This window comes from Mauremys mutica, chromosome 1, assembly GCF_020497125.1.
Source record: "Mauremys mutica isolate MM-2020 ecotype Southern chromosome 1, ASM2049712v1, whole genome shotgun sequence".
Taxonomy (NCBI): Eukaryota; Metazoa; Chordata; order Testudines; family Geoemydidae; genus Mauremys; species Mauremys mutica.
The window spans coordinates 155698869-155719166 of NC_059072.1; the positions used below are offsets into that span (position 1 = coordinate 155698869).

Consider the following 20298-nt stretch of genomic DNA (forward strand, 5'->3'; position numbering starts at 1 on the left):
CTCCATTTGTTAAACTTTTGAATACCTTACAGCACGCCAGGGGCGCTGGAACAATTTGCATAGTGGGGGAGCTGAGAGCTATTAACCCAACTCTAAAGCCTGTATATGATGGGAACCACATTAAACCAGGGAGTGCACGGCAGTAACCCCAGCACCTATGCAGCACCCTGAGCCAGGCGCCCCCCTAAGCGGTACCCCTGGATCGCCTGCCCCTGTGTTTGTGCTGTCAGCTCTTTGGGGCCCTGCGATAACCCAGCAACCCCGTGCCTGGGGTCCCCGGGGTACAACACTTGAGCTGAGCTCCGGGGAGCCGCCAGGAGACCGAGCTCCTGCTCGCCCGGCAGGGTGGCGCTGCCCTCGGCGCCCGGGGAAGCTGTGCCCGGGGAGGGCGGTATCTGCGCGCGGATCCCTGGGTGTCTCCCCAGGGCGAATGCCGCTGCTAGCTCGTGGGGCTGGCACCGAGCCGGCCGGCTCGCCCTGCAGGCAGCGCCGCTTCCCCGCGCAGGTGCGGGCTTCCCGGAGAGCCCCCGGCCCGCCTCGCCCAGCCGAGCGGGCGCAGGCCCGCAGCGCCCCGTGACTTTGCTCAAGGTCCTGCCACGAGTGGGGCCGCGGCGCGATTCCCCGCGGAGACTCCTGGCGCGGGGAGTCTGAGGGGGCCCAGGGCTCCCGCTGCGGAGAGGTAAAGGGGGGGGGCGGCGAGGGCGGGAGCAGGGCCTGGCCCGGGGCCCCGGGGTGGCTGAGTTACGTGGCGCCGGGGCTGCGAGCGGGGACTGGACCCCCGGGCCCTGCTCGCGCCGCGCGGCCTTGGCGCCGCTGGGTGAGTTTCGCTCCGGGGTTGGGGCGGGCGGCCTGTGAGAGGGGCCGGACCCCCCAGCTCACAGCGCGGGGCAGGCAGGAGCAGAGCAGCCCGGGACCCCTGAGAGTGCCCCGAGAATGGCCCCCACCCTCGGGAGCGCCCCTGTTCCCGCTCTGAGAGCGCCCCATCCCCCCTCCTGAGAGTGCATCATACCCCCACCCTACAGTGCCCCCCGCCCAACAGCAACACTTGAGAGCGTCCCCTGGCCTCCCCCAAGAAGGGCCCCATACTCCACGCCCAACTGCGACACTGGGAGATCCCCCCCCCCACCCAACAGCAATGCCACAAGACAGCCCTTGTACCCCCACCATCCAACAGCGGTGCTGCAAGAGCAGCCCCATATCCCGGCTTGACAGTGCCCTGGCTGTACCCCCCACCCAAGAGCACCTCCCATGCCCCTTTGAGCATCTTCAACCCCCCTGCCGAGAACGCCTCCATGCCTCCTGATAATGCTCCCCTAACCACCACCTGGTAGTGATGACAGAGGAGTGCCCCTGTGCCCACTGAGAGCATCTCCCGTGCACTTGACAGCAACAGCGTGAGAGCAACCCTAGTATGCTCGATAGTGACACCATGAGAGTGCTCCCTATAGCTCCCACCCAAAAACACCTCCCATACATCCTGCCCAAAATTGTCCCTATATCCCCAGAGTGCCCCATGCACCTCCACCCAACAGCAATGCTGTGAGAGTGACCCCCATATCCCCTACCTGACAGTGGCACCACGAGAGTGCCTGTCCCCCCCCGAGAGCGACCCCATTTCCCCCACCTGGCGGAGATGCTGTGAAAGTGCCCCCCTCACTTGCACTGGGATGCTTGGAAAGGGTCGCTAGAGTAGCTCTATCCATGCTGTGAGAGGGGTTCTTTCAGGGCCATGCTGGACCCTTTCATGGCAGCCCTGACACTTTTTGTACATAAATTGCATGGATTGGATTTTATTTTCATTCCATAATCTGAATTTCAGAATATGTCCAACCCACAGGAGCAGCAGCAGCAGTTTGGAACCATGTCCAAAATCCCTGGTGAGGTCAGAGGCCTAGCCAGAACTAGGTGCCCATTGTGCACAGAGCTCTTCTTGGCCCCCAAAATCCTGCCCTGCCTACACACATTTTGCATGGCCTGTCTTGAGCAGCTGGAACCCTTTTCAGTGCTCGGCTTCCAGGCAGAGGATTCAGACTCTACCTCAGATGGGTCGTGGCTCCAGGATCATCATCAACCACTGCTCAGCGTCCTTTGTCCTGTCTGTGATACAGAGGTGGATTTGCCACCAGGCGGCATTACTGACTTGACCACTGACCACCTGGCCATGAATGAGGTGCTACTGGAGACCCTGCAGGCGCAAGGCCCAGGAATGCTGTGTGATCTGTGTGTGGATGGGGAAGCCGTGAAGCACTGTCCCACCTGCAAAGCCAATCTCTGCTACTTCTGCTGCCAGGCTCACAGGTATGGGAGGAAGCACCAGAGGCAGAGAGCAGATGTGTAACCAAGCCCTTCCAGGCATGAAGACTCCATTGCTGTTTTGGCCTTACACAACCATATGTAATATATATACGGTGCCACCTGTCCACACATGCATGGTTACCAATTAGGCCAGAAGTGTCCACTTAGGTGTTTGGTGTCTAAGTTGAGCCTGATTTTTGGAAGTGTTGAGTACCCACCACTCTAAAGGAAGTGAATGGGAGCTGTGGTTGCTCAGCATCCTTGGGAGTCAGGCCCTGGATGTGTCAGGTGGGCCCCAAATATTGAAACACCCAAATTAGTGAACAACTGTGAAAATCGTACAGTGCCTCGCCCATTGTGGCCACGGCTGTCAGGAGCCTGCCCACACATTCTCTTCCTCCTCATAGACCAGATGGGGACAAACAACAGAGTGGACTGTGTGGGAAAGCTGCACTCATCTACCTAGGCTGGTCTAGTCCAGGGGCACCATCCGCCGGTCAATAAGTCCAAACTTTGATAGATGCTCCAACAGACATTTGTTTATTTTACATTTAAGTGAATGTAGTGCAGAAGAAAAATAAGAGATTGACAGCCCTGGAGACTGAAACCTGCTGTTCCCAGAGCAGGTATAGCCAGGGCAGTGGCAGTGCAAACTCCCTGCTTCTTATCCAGCCCTGTTCTGAAGGGACAGCTGGAGAGGAGAGAGGGCAGTTCAGCCTCCATTGGGCCATCAGTCCTTGGCCTGTCTACTGAGGTTGCCTGGAAAGAGGCAAATTTTAAAGCAATAATTGTTTATGTGTATGTTTAAAAGTTACTTCTGGGTGAATTTGAGAACTGGTGTGGAAAATTTCAGCCCCAGAGAGAAAAGGGTAGTATTTGGCAAATCCTGATGTTAGCGTAACTACATGGCTTATTTCCAGTCAACTCTGTCCATGTATATATGGCTCCTGTCACTGTTCCATCTGAGTGCCCACAAACATTCATGAACATATCCTCATAGCGTCCTGCAAGCCAGGCAGCCAGTAGCTGTAACACAAGCAAATTTCCCTTTGCAGCATTTAAAGCAGTTGTAGAATGAAGCTGCAGTAGAGTGAGTGAAAACTGAAGAGATGTCAGCGGTGGGGAAGAGAGATGTTTCCAGCTGAGGTTTGAAAAGAGCTGAAGAGAGGATGAGGCAGAAGTACAGGATGGCTGCTACAGATGTAGGTGCTGCAGAGGAGGTTCTTGCATCAATAGTGGTGTGACTGTGTGAGGAGACAAAGAAGTGCAGTGCTAGGGGAGAAAAGAGATGAGATCTGTGAGGCCAGCTGGAACATGTACATAGTTGGTGGGGACTGGAAAAGGACCAGGTTTAGAGCCATTCTGGCAGCTCTAGACTGACCAGGGAAGTCCCCTATGCTGGGGTAGCGCTCTGGGCCTGCTTCCTCCTCGTTTAGTGCCCTCCAACGTTGCCAGAATGCTTCAAAGTGTCCTTTGCATTACCAAGAATCAGGCTAGATTCTCTGCTGCTTCGCCCATGTGTAGACACTTATACCTGTGCAACAGGGTCTTGATTCCCAGTCGCCCTGCACTTTGTACAATCAGTTACACCAGGGCAAAATGTCACTACTCTACATGAGTAACCTCTTACACCCAATTTGACTGCACAAGATGCTAGACGGCAAGGAATTGAGCCCCAGAACGGTAGCTTTTCATACTGATATAAATAGCCATCCAAGGACCAAGGTGCAAGGCAGTAGAGAATCTAGCCTAAGGGGCCTGACTCCAGTCTCATCTACTGATATCACTTTTACACTGAGGTCCCTCCATTAATATGAGTGAAGCTGCTCCCGATCTATACTGGTGTGAGATCAGGCCCCAGGAGGACCACTGGGAACTGGGTCATAGGGAGCCAGTGGAGTTTTGTGAACATGGGAGTGCTGTTGCCCTGCTGCTTGGTGTACCGGTGAGGGATTTCAGCAGAGGTGATATCCAGGGAGTGTTACAGAAATGGCACAAGGTAGCTGTGCAGACATAACACAAGTGAGAGCAAGAGAAGAGTTCAAAGAATGAGGCAAAAGGAGAAGTCAGATAGCCCTGCCCTGTGGCGGTTTTGTGCTGCTCAGGTGGTGCAAAGCAGCTCTCTAGCTATCCTACTGTCTCCTGCAGGATTTCCCCTGCATTGGAGAATCTTTGGCTGGTATAGAACCATCTTAGCATATCCTATCCCTTCTCAGACACTCACACCCATTGGTGTAGGGCGTATGATCAGTGGAAGGAGGCATGGGTAGGACTCCCTAATGCCCTGTGGATCCCCCAGCTGCTAAATGTCCCCTGGGGGCTGTTGGCCGGCAACGTAAAATAGAACAACCTTGAGACTGCTTTGCTGTATGTTTGGTACTGGCCTGGCAACTGGATGGCCCCAGGAGCTTTCTGCCCTGCCCCACCTCAGCTATGTTAAGCAGGTACAAGCCCTGAGTCTAGAAGAGAGATGGCATTTGGATTTAAGGATATTTAGTATCTTACCACAGGTCCTTATTTGACTCTTGCCTGGTCCTGATCTCCCATCTTCCCTTCAAGGGTATACGAGTTTTTGTCCGAGTGAATAAAAAGCGGGTAAAAAGAGCCAGGTTGACAGGTAAGGAGCCTGACATCCCCTAATCATCCATGGAAGAGGCAAGGCTGAGCAAACTTACTCCATACTGCTGCCTGCCAGCCCTCACCTGGTGGCACCCACCACCTTTCTGCTCCACTCATCACAGTGAGCTCTGGGGTCATTGCAGCTACCCTGCTTCTGGCAGGCTCTATAAAGAGAGACTACCTGTACTAATGGTGTGACAGCTACCCCCCTGGTCCTCGTATAACATTCTCCCATCTGAGAACAGCATTGTCAGCATGCAGGGAGCCAGAGAGCAGCTGCTAATTAGCACAAAGGGGGCAGGTTGTAGATGATGTCATCTTTCATGTGGAGGTGTGACTCAAGGAGATTAAAGATCCCATCATGCAACATCACCATCTACTGAATCAGGCTGGAGTATCATATGTTGTGGCTTGTGGTCCATGCAGGGCACAGTGTGTGAGGGGGTCATCGACTGCTCTGTAGGAATCTGCGGGTCACATGTTGCAAGCCCAGGTTTATCTCTTATACTTCCTTCTAGGAGACAGAAGAAAACAGCTTCCCATGCTGTGGTGGATCTAGAGGACCTGAAGGGCTACAGCCGGACTGAGAAGTCCATTCTGTGCCCTTCCCACCCTTCAGAGGACCTGACGCTGTTCTGTGAGCAGTGTGAGCAGCCTGTGTGCCGGGATTGTGTGGTGGGCGAGCACCGGCAGCATCCATATGCCCTTACTGCCAATGTCATCCACAATCACGGAGATTCCATGCGGGACCTCCTCAAGAGCACCCAGCTGCATGTGGACACCCTAGAAGGGGCCCTACACCATATTGAAGGAGTCAGCAGTGCCATCTGCAGTCGTGTGGAGGCAGTGGCTGGGGAGATCCGCACATTTGCAGATGGATACATAAGGGCTATTGAAGAACACCGGGACCGGCTGCTGAAGCAGCTGGAAGACTTGAAGGTGCAAAAGAAGACCCTGTTGCACTTACAGAAGGCACAGCTGGAGCAGCTGCTGATGGACATGAGGACTGGGGTGGAGTTCACTGAGCGCCTGCTGACCAGTGGCTCAGACTTGGAGATCCTTATCACCAAGGGAGTGGTGGCGAGCCGGCTGAGAAAGCTGAATAAAGTGGATTATAGCATCCACCCTGGAGTGGAAGATGGGATCCAGTTCTCTCCCCATGAGAAGGCTGGCCAGTGCTGTGGCTATGAGGTTTTTGGGACCATTCTCAATAAGGCAGTTGATCCAGCCAAATGTATCCTACAAGGGGAAGGTATGGGGACAACTTGATTCTGATTGACCAATGATAAAATAAAAATGGGAGGGATTGGGGTGAACCCTACAAAACCCTATTATAGATGTCATTCCTTAACTGAGGGGCTGCATAACCACCCTGGGGGCAGCCCTAGAGACCAAAGATCATAGTTAATCCTGTATAGGTACAGGGCATGCAATAGTAGGTCAGACTTCTTTCCCATTGCTTCTTGTCATTGTCCCTCATCTCTGAACTGGATAGACCAACTCTGTGGCTGAGCAAGTAGTTCAGTCTCTGTGGTCCTTGGCCTGTGCTGAAATTGACCACAGTGGGGATCAGTTAGTGCATATTGTAATGTAGACAACTGTCCACCGAGAACTTTGTGAGACTGTCAGATGCATCTCATGCAGGCCACTGAGCTTCTGTCAGATAGCACTAACTTTGGGTCACTCGTAACCTGGGCTAGATTTAAGAAGAAAGGTTCCTTGTCCCATTCTGCCACTTCCATATTGACTACAGATGGAAGTGCGGCCTGCCAAGGTGACAGCTCCCAGTATGCAATGCTCTGTCTTGATCAAAGTAGAAGGTCACATTGCACGATGGGACATGTCATCTGCAGTCCCCGCCTCCATATTAAAGATGGGGAAGGGGGCTGTACTGGGTCCTGGACAGCAGTTAGGCTATCCCTATCCCATAGGTTTATTTCACTGTACATCTCTAGTGTCACTGCTTTTTAAAAGAAGAAATAACTGCTATTACATTTCCTGAAGCAGACTGGTTATTATTTTACACTGGTAAGTCCGGGGTTGTGTTCCTTAGTCTAGGATCCTCTGGCCTGTGAGCTGTAACACACAAACTCTGTCAGCGAAAGGGAGGAAAAGAACCATGACTGTCCCAGCCCTTTGCAATCAAAAAGCCACTCATGTGCAAGGCCAGCATCCTATAGAGGCAGCTCACCCCAAAAGCCCTGGTCTGTGCTGCAGCCCCTTTACACCAACAATGGCCCTAAGGGACTGGAAAACCAGTGGAACTGGCCCTTGGAGAATATCTCCATCTCAGGGGAAAATCCTGCTTCTGTAGAACCAGTGGAATGGCTCTGTATCCCGCCCTGCCATGCAGGGGCAGGGTGTATATTGGGGCTGTAGCTGGGTAAGGGGATGAGGCTGGAGAGTCCTTGCACTCTGGCTCTTTTCAGCTGTCACAGTGTTCGCTTCAGAGCTGAGCCTAAATTAGAGCAACGCTTCTTCTGAGGACTGAAACAATCGCCAGCTGAACTCACAAAACAAGGGACTGCAAAGGGGCGTACAGCCCACTTCTGAGCTGCACCTTCCAATCAGGGCACACTTGCCATCTGTGGGAGGACTCGGCCAGCAGGACACTAGAAATGTGTTTGGGGGTTTTACTTTTCAAGGGGCTCAGTGAAGGGGAACCTTATAAAATCCTGGTTAGACAGATTGAAGTACAGTGGGTATATCGGGAGTTGGAGAGCTGCTGGCTGATGTCAAGCGTGTCTCTTCCCAGTCCTGTTTGGAACAGTAAGGGACAGTTTGCTCTATCTTTCAGATCTCCACAGTGCCCGTCAGAAGCAGCTGGCCAGCTTTACTCTGCTGTGTAATGATGCATCGGGAGAGCAGATGGGGAGAGGAGGAGAGCCCATCCGGGTCATGATCATCCACAAAGACAAGAAGGACTGGTTTGTACCTTCCCTGAGATGGCCAGAATGGTTTTGTTTGTCTCCTGTCTTCCTTTAAAATCTCTGCTACAGGCTTTCTCATCCCTATCTCTATGTACCTCCATGTTTGCAGTCCCCTTTAAGTAAAGTGTTTCCATGGGCAGGCCAGGATTTACAGGGAGAATGGCACAGTGGTGCTTCACCCAAGAGCTGTGGGCCCAAGTGCAGCCCTGAGGTTAAATATGACCTTATGGAGCTCTAAAACAGAGCTACCACCTCATAGATTTTATCACAATATTTGGGCATTTTTAAAGGCATAGTGGGTGTAAATCACTCTGATCTGGCAGCATTTTACACCTACTGCACAGTGGGTGTCTGCACATGATCCAGGGCAACAGAGAACGAGGACTTTTGTTTCTGTTAATCACTCATTTAATTTAAATATGTGTTAACGTTTTGTATAAAGGATGCCTTTGTTAAAGCATCAGTAATCTCTGTCCTTCAGTTAAGGTGACTGAGCTCAAAGGAAGCTTGGAAGCTTTCCATGAAAACCAGAGAAGCCCAAACTTGACACTCCAGGTATTACTAAGACAAAAACACAGGCAAAAAAAATTCTTTTGAAAGATGCTTTGAGGCCATCTTTGATATTAAAAGCAGCAAGAAAGGGCACAAGGCCAATTTACAAAAAGCTTTTGCAGGTCACCTTTCAGAATGTAATCTGCTCCAATTTATGCAAGTTAGGTACAAGCAAGGGCAAGTTGCCAACATGGCCATTGTTTGGGTGCCCTGATGTAGAGGAGAACATAATGCTAAAGCTCTGCGTTATAGGAAAGAATAAGATCAGTTAGCATTCAGGACTCCAGCTTTTGCCATATATAGTCTGTGATGGGGTTTATGCTTTGATACAGGGCAACACCACAACAGTTGCAGCATAGTCAAAAATCAGATAAAAGATAGGGAAACAGCACTATATACGAAGCTATCTGTTGATCAAGGAGCATTGTCAGAGGACACATCTCCAGTCCTTCCTCCTGCACTCTGCATCAATCAGGATGAATGAGATGTGTATACCACAATGCTTAGTGGGGAGAGAGGGGAGTAATTTTGTCTGGGGACAGAGGTGGCTGAAGTCACATTAGCGTGATTTCTCATTTCTGTGTATATATGATCACTTCATCCATTGCTGAAATCCCGTCACCCCTAGGGTGAGACATAACAGCTATGTAATAACATAAAGCAACACTTATAACACAGTTTATGACAGGAAGTGAGGTAGGCAACTGTATTCAGTCAAACCAATAGGGGAAAACCAAACCAAGATTTCGGAAAGATTATAAACAGTCATGCTTCAGGGCACAATCAATTCTAATTAATGGTGGTTAGGAAGCAATTTCTCCCCCGAGCAGGCTGTTCCATAATTGCCTGCTGCTGGGTTTCTTGCATCTTCCTTTAAAGCAGAACAGTACTGGCCACCGGCAGAGACAGGCTACTGGACTAGTTGGACCACAGGTGTGATTGCGTATGGCAATTCCTATGTGACTACCTCGTGATTTCACTGGGATTTTCGCCACCTTGGTTCCCTGTGAAACCAGAATTGGGTTAATTTCATAAAGGAACAACCTGCCAGTAATGATCAAAAATAGGGTCACAATGTTAAAGATAAGAGTCATAGGCCACATCTTGGTTCTTAAATTAGATGTCTCAGCCCTCTGCCCTTCTCGTGCCTGCTGCTTCCTAACTGGCTTTTCTGCAAGCAGCTACTCTCTGAGACAGAGGCCTGGTCTATACTACAGAGTGAGGTCGATGTCAGGTGGCTTACAGCAATCTAATTATGTCAATGAATACACTGCAGCCTTGCTCCTGCCGATGTAAGTGTCATACTACGTTGACATAATGACTCCACCTCCATGAGAGCCATAGGGCTTATGTCAGTGTAGTTGGGGTGATGCAGTGTCTGTGTAGACATTGCCTTACTTAACATGGCTGTTGGCTAAAATTCTTGTCAATTTCATAGCTCTGTGCTGGAGCTATGAAATTGACAAGAAAACTGCTGTCACCCTGCAGCAGGTGGGGGCTCCCCAGGCTCCCCACTCCCAGCCAGGCTGCTGCCCAAACTCCCTGCTCAGAGCCAGGCTGTCCCAGGGATCCCAACTCCCCATTCCCAGCTGGGCTGCTGCCTGGCTTCCCATGCCCGGCTCCTCACTCCCCACCGGGAGCCTAGGCTCTGGGTGTGGCACTCCCCATTGAGAGCGGTGATGGGGCAGCTGTCCCACTCCCAACAGGGAGCTGAGAGCCAGGGTGACTGCCCTACTCCCAGTGGGTAGCGGGGAGCTGAGAGCAGGGTGGTGACAGCCAGGCTCCTGGCAGGGAGCAGGAGCCGAGAGTGGGAGGAGCAGCTGGGCTCCTGACAAGGAACTCCAAACAGAGCTGAGAGCCTGGGCCCTCAGCCCCCCACATTGCCTCTCCTAAGTCAGTGGAAGTGCTCCTGGTGAGGACGCAAACCACTGACAGAAGGAGGGTCGTGACTCACCACAGTGAGCGGTGGCTGTAAGTTGACAGCAATGTTAGAGCATGATCTGTAGGTCGACTTAATTTTGTAGTGTAGATATGCCCTGAGAAGTGACACTTGTTTCCAGTGCCTCTTATCTTATGGGATGAGATGTCTTTCCTTTTCTCATGTATTTTTCCTACGATCTCCTCTCTGTCTTTGTCCTCTCCCTTCCTTGGCTCCCTTTCCCAGTTCTTCTCCCATTCTCTCTCTCTTCCATGTTGAGATGGTGGTAGTAGTAGTTATAGGGTCTGATTTAAATGTTTACTCTGGCTGCTTTGTGCCACTTCAGTGATTCAAAACAGCTGTAAAACCAGGTTAACTGCAGAGTGTCACAAAGCAGCAAGAGTGTACCAGTTTAACTGGGCCCATATGTCTCATGAATGATGCACTGCCACCACTCAGATATCAGATGCAAATAGAGTTGCTAGCAATCCCACTGAGACAGCATGTGCCTTGCTGTCCCAGGTACTGGGGGACAGTTCTGCAGGGTGAAATGATCCTTACAAGAGCATGGTCTGAGAAAATGAATAGATTCAGAGATTCCAAGACCAGAAGGGACCATTGTGATCATCTAGTCCGACCTCCTGTATAACACAGGCCATAGAACTTCCCTAAAATAATTCCGAGAGCAGATCATTTGGAAAAACATCCAATCTTGATTTAAAAATTGTCAGTGATAGAGAATCGACCACAATCCTTGTTAAATTGACTAATTAGTCTCATTTAAACATTTGCACTTTATTTACAGTCTGAATTTGTCTAGCTTCAACTTCCAGCCATTGGATTGTATTATTTCACTGCAAGATTGAAGTGTTCTTTATTAAATATTTGTTCTCCATGTAGACTCTTACAGACTGTAATTGAACCACCCCTTAACCTTCTCTTTGTTAAGATAAATAGATTGAGCTTTTCGAGTCTATCACTATCTGGCATGTTTTCTAATCCTCTAATCATTCTCGAGTCTCTTTTCTGAACCCTTTCCAGTTTAATCAACATCCTCCTTGAATTGGAGACATCAGAACTGGATGTAGTATTCCAGCAGCGGTTGCACCAGTGCCTAATATAGAGGTAAAATAACCTCTACTCCTGCTCAATTATGCATTCAAAGATTGCATTAGCCCTTTTTGCCACAAAATCATACTGGGAGCTCACGTTGAGCTGATTATCCACCACGACCCCCAAATCTTTTTCAGAGCCAGACAGAGTCCCCCATCCTGTAAGTATGGGCTACATTCTTTGTTCCTTGGTGTATACATTTACATTTAGCTGTATTAAAACACATTGTTTGCTTGTTTCAGCTTACTAAGCAATGCAGAGCACTCTATATTAGTGACCTGTCCTCTTCATTATTTACCACTCCCCCAATTTTTGTGTCATCTGCAAACTTTATCAGTGATAATTTTATGTTTTCCTCTGGGTTATTAATAAAAATGTTATAGCGTAGGGTCAAGAACTGATCACGGCAGGACCTTGTTAGAAACACATCTGTTTGAGGATGATTCACTGTTTACAATTACATTTTGAGACCTATCAGTTAGCCTGTTTTTAATCCATTTAATGTGTGCCATGTTAATTTTACATCTTTCTAGTTTTTGTTCAAAATGTCATGTTGTACCAAGTCAAATGCCTTACAGAAGTCTAAGTATATAACATCAACACTATTACCTTTATCAGCCAAACTTGTAATTTCATCAAAAAATATGTCAAGTTAATTTGACAGAATCTATTTTCCATAGATTCATGTTGGTTGGCATTAATTATATTACCCTCCTTTAATTCTTTATTAACCAAGTCCCATATCAGCTGCACCATTATCTTGCCTGAGATCACTGTCATACTGAAAGGCTTATAATTAACCATGTCATCCCATTTACTCTTTTTAAATATTGGAACAACATTAGCTTTCTTCCAGTCTTCTGGAACTTCCCTGATATTCCAAGACTTATTGAAAATCAACATTGATGGTCTAGCAAGCTCTTCGGCCAACTCTTTTAAACTTATGGATAGAGATTATCCAGACCTGCTGACTTAATGAGTAATATCAGTGCTGATGTTTGTTACATCCATGACTGAGTGGAACAGTGAATGCTTGTCAGGGAGGGGAATGGTGTGGTCTCCTCGATGAAAGTTTCAGCTTTTCCATACTGGCTGCAGGTGATGTCTCCATCCCAATCTTTGTCTCCTGTGTGGTCTATGTTGCCCATCACTGTTATATCCAAGCACTGTGATGATACAGCTCTGAGCAGGGTTTTTTATTGTGAGAACTTGCAGTGGCTACAGCTTGCAACATATGCACAATCTTTTGGACTGGCCCTGCTGCTTTCCAAGCTCCCTAGTAAGAGTGAGAACTGGTCTTTAGCCGTTGCCCGTAGGAACTGAAAAAGCTCAAGTTTTCCTTCTTAAGGTCAAGAGCTTTGCCACTTCCTGTTGCATCCATGAAGTAGGAAAGAGAAGACTCCTGTCTGAAATCCAGATGATGCTCTGACATTGCATCTGTCTTCCTCCCTCTGCTACCGTTTTTCTGCTTCTCCTCTTCCAGTCCTCACTGGGTGGTTGCAAATCATTACAGTCTAACTGACTTTCTTTGATCTCCTTCATATGGTACTGTGGCCTCTGATAGCAGGTATGTGTGTGAAATCTACAGCACATGCATCATTATTCGGAGGGTCTTTTATACATGTACATTTTAGATCCCCGAACTGGGGCATGGGGTAAGAACCTTCCTATAAATCTAATCCACAAAGTGATTACCAATTAGATCAGTTTTGTACAAGTTACTGACCTTGCTTCCCTCTCTTTTTGTATTTACAGTATAATCAAGCCCAGCGTGTGTGATAGGAGGGATGGGACTTACCACATTTCCTACATCCCTGAGGAGCTGGGCACGTACACTGTCTGCATCTGTGTCAAAGGGCAGCATGTACAGGTAGCCTTACAGCTCGCTGTGATTGACGTAGCTCAGGGGTTCGCAGACTTCATTGCACCGCAACCCCCTTCTGACAGCAGAAATTACGACATGACCCCAGGAGGGGAGACCAAAGCCTGAGCCCGCCCGAGCCCCACTGCCCAGAGGCTTCTGCCCAGGTGGGGAGCCTGTAGCCTGAGCCCCGCTGCCCAAGGCTGAAGCCCCCGGGGGCAGCAGGGCTTGGGCTTGGGCTCAGGTCCCAGGCAGTGGGGCTTGGGCTTTGGCCCTGGGCCCCCGCAAGTCTGATGCCAGCCCTGGCGACCCTATTAAAATGGGGTCGCGACCCACTTTAGGGTCCCAGCCCACAGTTTGAGAACTTGCATAAGGGGCAGGGCAATAGTGAGTCAAGCCCAGTGAGCTATTCCCATCGGTAACCCCTGCACCTCCTAGCGCCTTCTGCTCTAATCCCAGATGCTTTCTTCCTTCTCTGCTATGTAATAGGTATTATTCCGTCAGTCCCCCATCTGCATGCCCTGTTCTTCCCAGTGGAACTGAGGAACTTGACTCATCCCTTGCACCCACTTTTTTCCCAACGCTCACAGCACCTAGTTAAAATCATTCCCCCACCTGCTGGTCTCTCCCAATAAAAGAGCCGCCTGGAAAGCATCCCAATCCTGGCCCTTCCAACTTTGCTGCAGCCTGCTTTGGCCTCTCTCAGAACTCCCACGATACCCAAGCTCACCACTGCACCTCCCCGCTGCTGATTCCCTGGTCTGCCTCCTGCTGCCTGCTCAGCCCTGGCTGATTCCCTTTCTAATTATCTACCCATTATCACTACCAAGCTTTTAATTGCCTTTTGAGGGATTTTGTCAAAGGGAGTTTGAAAGCCCAAATGAACCATCATCAGTTCTCCTTTATTTGCTATTTTGGCTTGCTCAAAAAATTCTAGGAGATTGCAGAAGCTGGGTTTTCGTTTGTGGAAGTCATGCTGGTTTTTCCCTTTTGCATTTTGTTCCTCTATCACAGTGGTTCTCAAACTTTTTTTTTTGCAGATCGCTTGAAAATTGCTGAGGGTCTCAGCGGACCACTTAATGATCTTTCCAAATGTTGTTTGTACTGTTAGCTAACTATTGTAAAGCGCTTTGGATCCAAGCGCTATATAAAAAAACCTTAATAATAAACTTTTTTTTGTTCTACAAGTAAAAGCACACAGCACATATTTTCATATCAGTAGTCTTACCTTTCTAATGCGATGAATGTGCCCCCTCTTGCTCACCACCGCAGCCCCAGAGCTGGGGTTGGGAAGGAGGGCCATCTCTCCTGGCAGCTGCAGCCCTGGAACTGGGGAAAGTTGCGTCTTTCTCTGGCTGCCACAACCCTGCACGTCCCAAATTCCCCCCACCCCTCTTCTCACCCACTGTCCCCTCCCACCTACCCCCTATTCCCCCCAAGGCCACCACCTCACCTTACCTGTGCTTCTTCTCCAGGATCAAGGTATCTAATTAGTGGAGCGACACCTGCGCATCTCCACTAATTAGGTGGGTGGCCCTTCATTCTCTCGTGCTCACACCTTAGAGGGAGCTATCCACGGACCACCCGAATGGAGCTCACGGACCACTGGTGGTCCACGGACCACAGTTTGAGAACGTCTGCTCTAGCAGATTTGGTATTAAAGTCAGGTTCACTGGTTTGTAATTGCTAGCAGCACCCTAGTAATTTTTTTTTTAATTTTGGTACTTTTGACACCCTCCAGTGCCCTACTACAGTAGCAGGGTATGCTGGGCACACCATTGCCTCTCTGTTCTCTTCTGCTCTGCAGGGCTCACCGTTCACTCTGACTGTGAAGAACAAATTCCGCAAACACCAGGGTGTGTTTCATTGTTGCACGTTCTGCTCCAGCGGAGGCCAGAAAGCCGCTCGCTGCGCTTGCGGTGGGACCATGCCAGGTGAGCACTAAAGCCCAGATCCTCATAGATTCCAAGGCCAGAAAGGACCATTGTGATCATCTAGTCTGACTTTCTGTGTAACACAGGCCACAGAGAAAGATCTTTTAGAAATAATTCCTAGAGTAGATCTTTTAGAAAAACATCCAATCTCGGTTTCAAAATGGCCAATGATGGAGAATCCACCATGACCCTTGGTAAATTGTTGTCAGGGACCACCGGTCTTGAACGTTGGTCTATAGGGCTCTTAGGCACCAGTAAGTTCAGACATGCCACCCACTGACTGCTAACAGTCACCAGAACTAGAAGCTGAACTCTGACAGAGGACTCCCGTCCTGGGATCTGATTGGCAGAACTCTGGGGGTTCTGTGTCCTTGCTTGTATTTAAACAGCACAGGAACAGGAAGTTGTCCATGCAACTGGCTTGGCTCTGCTTAAGACTATTTCCCTTGTGCTACCTGCTTCTACTGCCTGACTCTGATCTCCTGGTAACCTGACCCTGGCTGCCTCCTGGCACCTAACTGTCAGTTTGCCCTCTTGCCTATCTCGGACTCTGATCTCCTAGTATCTGACCTTGCCTGGCTCTCAACTCCTGCTCTGACCACTAGGTCAGACCGCCCACCGCCTGGTCATGACAGTTGTTCCAAATGTGTGCTATATTGTCTGTCTGAATTTGTCTAGCTTCAGCTTCCAGCCACTGGATCATGTTATACTTTTCTCTGCTAGGCTGAAGAGACCATTTTTGAATATTTGTTCCCCATGTAGATACTCAAAGGTATTCTGGTGTCTAACTCCCACTGAAATTGAAACAGCTCTCCCAAAACTGTTTGAGCCAAGAGCATTTGTCACATCCCCTCCTCTCTCACGTATCACTGTGTTTATAATCACTATGGGCCCACTTCAGTCACGGCATACGCACAAGAGTGCCACTGCAGCAGGAGCATGAGTACGTATTGCCTGGTAGAATCGGGCCATGACCAAGGGATGGAGAAAGTGCAAACAGTTCTGTTCAAACAAAATGTTCAGCATTGCTTCTCTTGATCTTGTGGGGCTGGAACGCTCTATACATGATCCCTGGGGCCTCTTGAGAACATTCTTTCAAGAGTTCAGCTTGGTCACTCATTTCATCAGAGCTGGTTTCCATGGCCCTGCACAAGACTCATGTTTGCCTGTTGTAAAAGTAGAAATGACTTCTTCCGTCCCCCATACCCGGCATGTAGTCAGCTCTGGCAGGAGCACACTCCCTGTCCGTGAGGTCCAGGGGGTGGTACAGGCTGGCACGGTGGGATTCAGCAGAGCTAAGGTTCGTGATACATTGCAGGCAGTGCGAAGAGCATGAACAAGAAGGTGTACGTTTCTTAACAGTGGGTGTCATCACGATTCTACAGGATGTGCTACCCCCCAGCTTTTATACAGTCTCTTGGAGGAGCCCTGTCAGTGTGCCAGATCCCCAAGGGGGCCCACTCTTCCTGAAGAGTAGGCCCTGCAGCCTCACCACTTCCTAGGCTGAGCCTCTGGGCTCCAGCGCTCCCCCTTCACACCGTGAGCTCTGCTCAGCAAGTCCAGCTGAGATAGACTTCTGGAAAAGACTGGTACACTCTTCAGGGACTAATGCACCACAGCCAGTATTTGCAGTCACACCCCAAACAGTGTTTTCAAAGCAGAATAGGGTTTATTAGTCAGCTGGAACAAAGCACTGGAAGTCCTTAGGTTAGCACGGAGCAATAAAGGTTAAAGCATAATCCATTCTGGTCAAGCCAGAGCAATTGACCAACCAAGATGTAGTGAACTCCATTTCCAGGCGCTCTCTCTCTCTCACTTCCTCCATCAGTTCCAGTAGAGAGCTCCCAGCCTCTTCCAGAAGCTAGCTCTTTATTCCTGCTGGACACATCTGTCCTTTGTTCTCCAGGCAGGGCCACGCGCAGTTCACAGCCTTTCTGGCCAGAGCTTCCTGCTATTGAGTGTCAAATCATGAGTCACTGGAGCTTGCATTGTCTCTCTAGACACCTTGTTGATCTGGGATCTGGATCGGTTTCAGCCAGTGCCTTAATGACTCTTGGTATCCTGCTGTTAACTGATTTATCTCATTAGACTGACTTAACACTTGATAAGGGTTTCAGAGTAGCAGCCATTAGTCTGTATCCACAAAAAGAACAGGAGTACACAACACAAGCACTCCTGTTCTTTTAACACTTGGTAAAGCAACCCACAGCCTTTCATGTATTTATACCTGCTCCTGTATATTCCACTCCATGCATCTGATGAAGTGGGTTCAAGCCCACGAAAGCTTATGCCCAAATAAATTTGCTAGTTTCTAAGGTGCCACAAGGACTCCTCTTTTTTTTTTTGCTGATACAGACTAACACAGCTACCACTGAAATCTATTCCAGCAGTTCTCAAACTGTGGGTTGGGACCCCAAAGTGGGTCTGGAATCTGTTTTAATGGGGTCACCAGGGCTGATGTTTGACTCTCTGGGGCCCGGGACTAAAGCCTGAGCCCCACTGCCCAGGGCCAAAGTCCACGACCCACTGCTCAGGGCCGTGCGGCTCAGGTTATAGGCCCCCCGCCTGGGGCTGAAACCCTTGGGCTTCAGCTTTGGCCCCCTCACCTGGGGCGATGGCACTCAGGCAGGCTCAGGTTTCAGTCCCTCCCTCCTGGGGTTGTGTAGTAATTTTTGTTGTCAGAAGGGGGTCGCAGTGCAATGAAGTTGGAGAACCCCTGCTCTGTTCATTTCACCCAGGCAGGGAGGTGACACGCACACCTTTGTCTCTTAATCTGCCCTGAAAACAAACTTAATCCTCTCCCCCTCATCCCCCAAGTGGGTAGCAATGCAACATACAGGGGGAAACTGAGGCACACACAGGCCTCATAAAAATATTTTTAAAAATTTCCCTTTAATCACAGGCATAATAAACCACTGGAACAGTTTACAAGGGCCATGGTGGATTCTCCATCAATAGCAATTTTTACATCAAGATTGGATGTTTGTTTAAAAAATCTGCTCTGGGAATTATTCTGGGGCAGTTCCTTGGCCTGTGTTCTACAGGAGCTCAGACTAGATGATCACAATGGTCCCTTCTGGCCTTGGACTCCATGAATCTATTAATAGCTTTTTGTTGGGGATTACTACGGTGGTCACCTCGTGTTTTGTCCATTTGTTTGAAGGATTCTGGCCCTGCCAGCCCAAAGCAGGAGCACCTCATTGTGTGTGCCGTGCCCTCTCAACAGGGCTCTCTCCTGCTGTCAGCTGGCTGGGGGCACCCTCAGGAAGTCACTGGCAGCTGGAACTGTCTCTCTGCTATTTTCAGCAATGCTAATGGTGTTTCTCCTCTATCCTTGTGACGGGTAGGTGGGTACCAGGGCTGTGGTCATGGTCACAGAGGTCACCCCGGCTGTCCCCACTGGTCCTGCTGTGGCAGAGCAATTGAAAACACCGAGTGCTCAGCTGTGCCGCCCGGTGAGAACTTGCAGAGAAGCCTGCTCAAAACTGTGGCGCTCTGACTGGCGGGGAGAGTCTCCTAGAGCTCGGGGGGTCTCCGCTGGCTGGGACTCGGGCCTAAACCAACAGAAGTGCAGCGACTGTCACGTGGCTGTCATTGCCAGGGAGCACCTTACCGAGATACAGAGCAGCTGTGTGGGCTGGAAAGGGAGACGTGTTAAAATAAAAATGTGCCTTATATTCCATCCTGGGGCTGTGTGAGAGAAGTTATTTCGTGTACTGTTGGGGGAGTCCTGGGAGTCATGTCACTGACTTCTGCACAGTTAGGAGAGACTGAGGAATTCCATAGTCAGTCTCTAAACTCCATGCTTGGGAGAACAGGCTCAGAGAGGAGATATCAGCACAAACAGCTATCTCCTAGAGCAGAGGTTCCCAACGCGGTGCCCGCGGGCGTCAGGGCACCCGCAGGGGCAGGGGCGGCTCTAGAAATTACACCGCCCCAAGCAGGGTGGCGCGCTCGCTGCCCTTCCCCGATCCCGCGGCCGGGGCAGAAGTGTCTGTGGCGGGTGCGCTGGTTCGCGGCTCCGGTGGAGCATCCGCAGGTATGCCTGCGGGAGCTCCGTCCGAGCCGCGGGACCAGCGCAGCCGCCGCAGTCATGCCTGCGGGAGCTCAAGCGGAGCCGCGGGAAGAGTGGACCCTCTGCAGTCATGCCTGCGGCAGGTCCACTCGCCCCGGGGCTCCGGTGGACCTCCCGCAGGCATGACTGCGGAAGGTCCGCCCGAGCCAAATGCCGCCCTGCCGGGACAATGCCGCCCCACGCGCCTGCTTGGCGTGCTGGGGTCTGGAGCCGGCCCTGCGCAGGGGCATCTAAATGCACCCACATGCTGGCCGGCAGTCGAGCGTCCGCCGAATTTCTGTGGCATTTCGGCGGTGACGCCTCTCAATGACATCACTTGACCGCCGCCATGGTCCTTCGTCTGGCGCCCACTAGACGAAAAGGTTGGGGACCGCTGTCCTAGAGGTTCTGTGGGGTCAATGTTCCCTTCCCCTGCTCCATTCTCACAGGATGGTTACAGTGAGGCCAAAGATGCTGATTGTGTCACATTCCAAAAGGTGTTCTGCACGTGTTTAGTAATGGCTTGGCTGGTTACATATTTGTTATGCCTCTCTGTCCAGCCCAGGGCTAGATCCTGATCGCAGATGGCTGCAATACTACACAATCTCACTCAACGGATCTTCTATTTTGTTTGCAAACTTTACTCTCCCTAGCATCTCCAGGTGTACTGGCTTGGGCTGTATCTTTTTAGATTGCACAAATGAAGCAGGATTGGTCTAGAAATGGGGTGGGGAACCTCCAGCTTATGGGCCAGATCCGGCCCCTGCTTAATTTAAGCAGGCCCATGACAAGTCTCCGCACTGTGGGCCGGGAGCCCTGAGCATCAGCGACCCCCCACAGGGCTGGAGTTGCGAGCGCTGGCTCGCCCTGCTGTGGTGGGGAGTTAGGGTGCTAGGCCAGTCCGTCAGCTGCCCCTGTGGCCCCTAAGTACAGGGGTGATCAAGAAAGCTCCGAGTCCACGTAGTCCTACCCCCGCACTCAGGCGCCGCCCCTGCAGCTCCCATTTGCCAGGAACCACAGGG

At 50.5% G+C, this 20298-nt stretch overlaps 1 protein-coding gene across 3 annotated transcripts; it reads left to right on the forward strand.

Annotated features, from left to right (window-relative positions):
* Window positions 1-238: 238 nt before the first annotated feature.
* On the forward strand, window positions 239-18904 carry TRIM45 (tripartite motif containing 45). 3 transcript variants are annotated; one of them, XM_045001043.1, is made up of 7 exons: window positions 239-505; window positions 1838-2298; window positions 5433-6166; window positions 7712-7841; window positions 13183-13297; window positions 15096-15222; window positions 18570-18904. In XM_045001043.1, the coding sequence occupies exons 1-7, from the start codon at window positions 431-433 to the stop codon at window positions 18719-18721; spliced, it is 1794 nt and encodes a 597-aa protein (XP_044856978.1). In that variant the 5' UTR covers window positions 239-430; the 3' UTR covers window positions 18722-18904. The 3 variants fall into 3 exon arrangements, with proteins under 3 accessions (XP_044856978.1, XP_044856980.1, XP_044856981.1); XM_045001045.1 differs by having other exon boundaries at window positions 241-679; window positions 1820-2298; XM_045001046.1 differs by having other exon boundaries at window positions 242-679.
* The last annotated feature ends 1394 nt before the right edge of the window (window positions 18905-20298 follow it).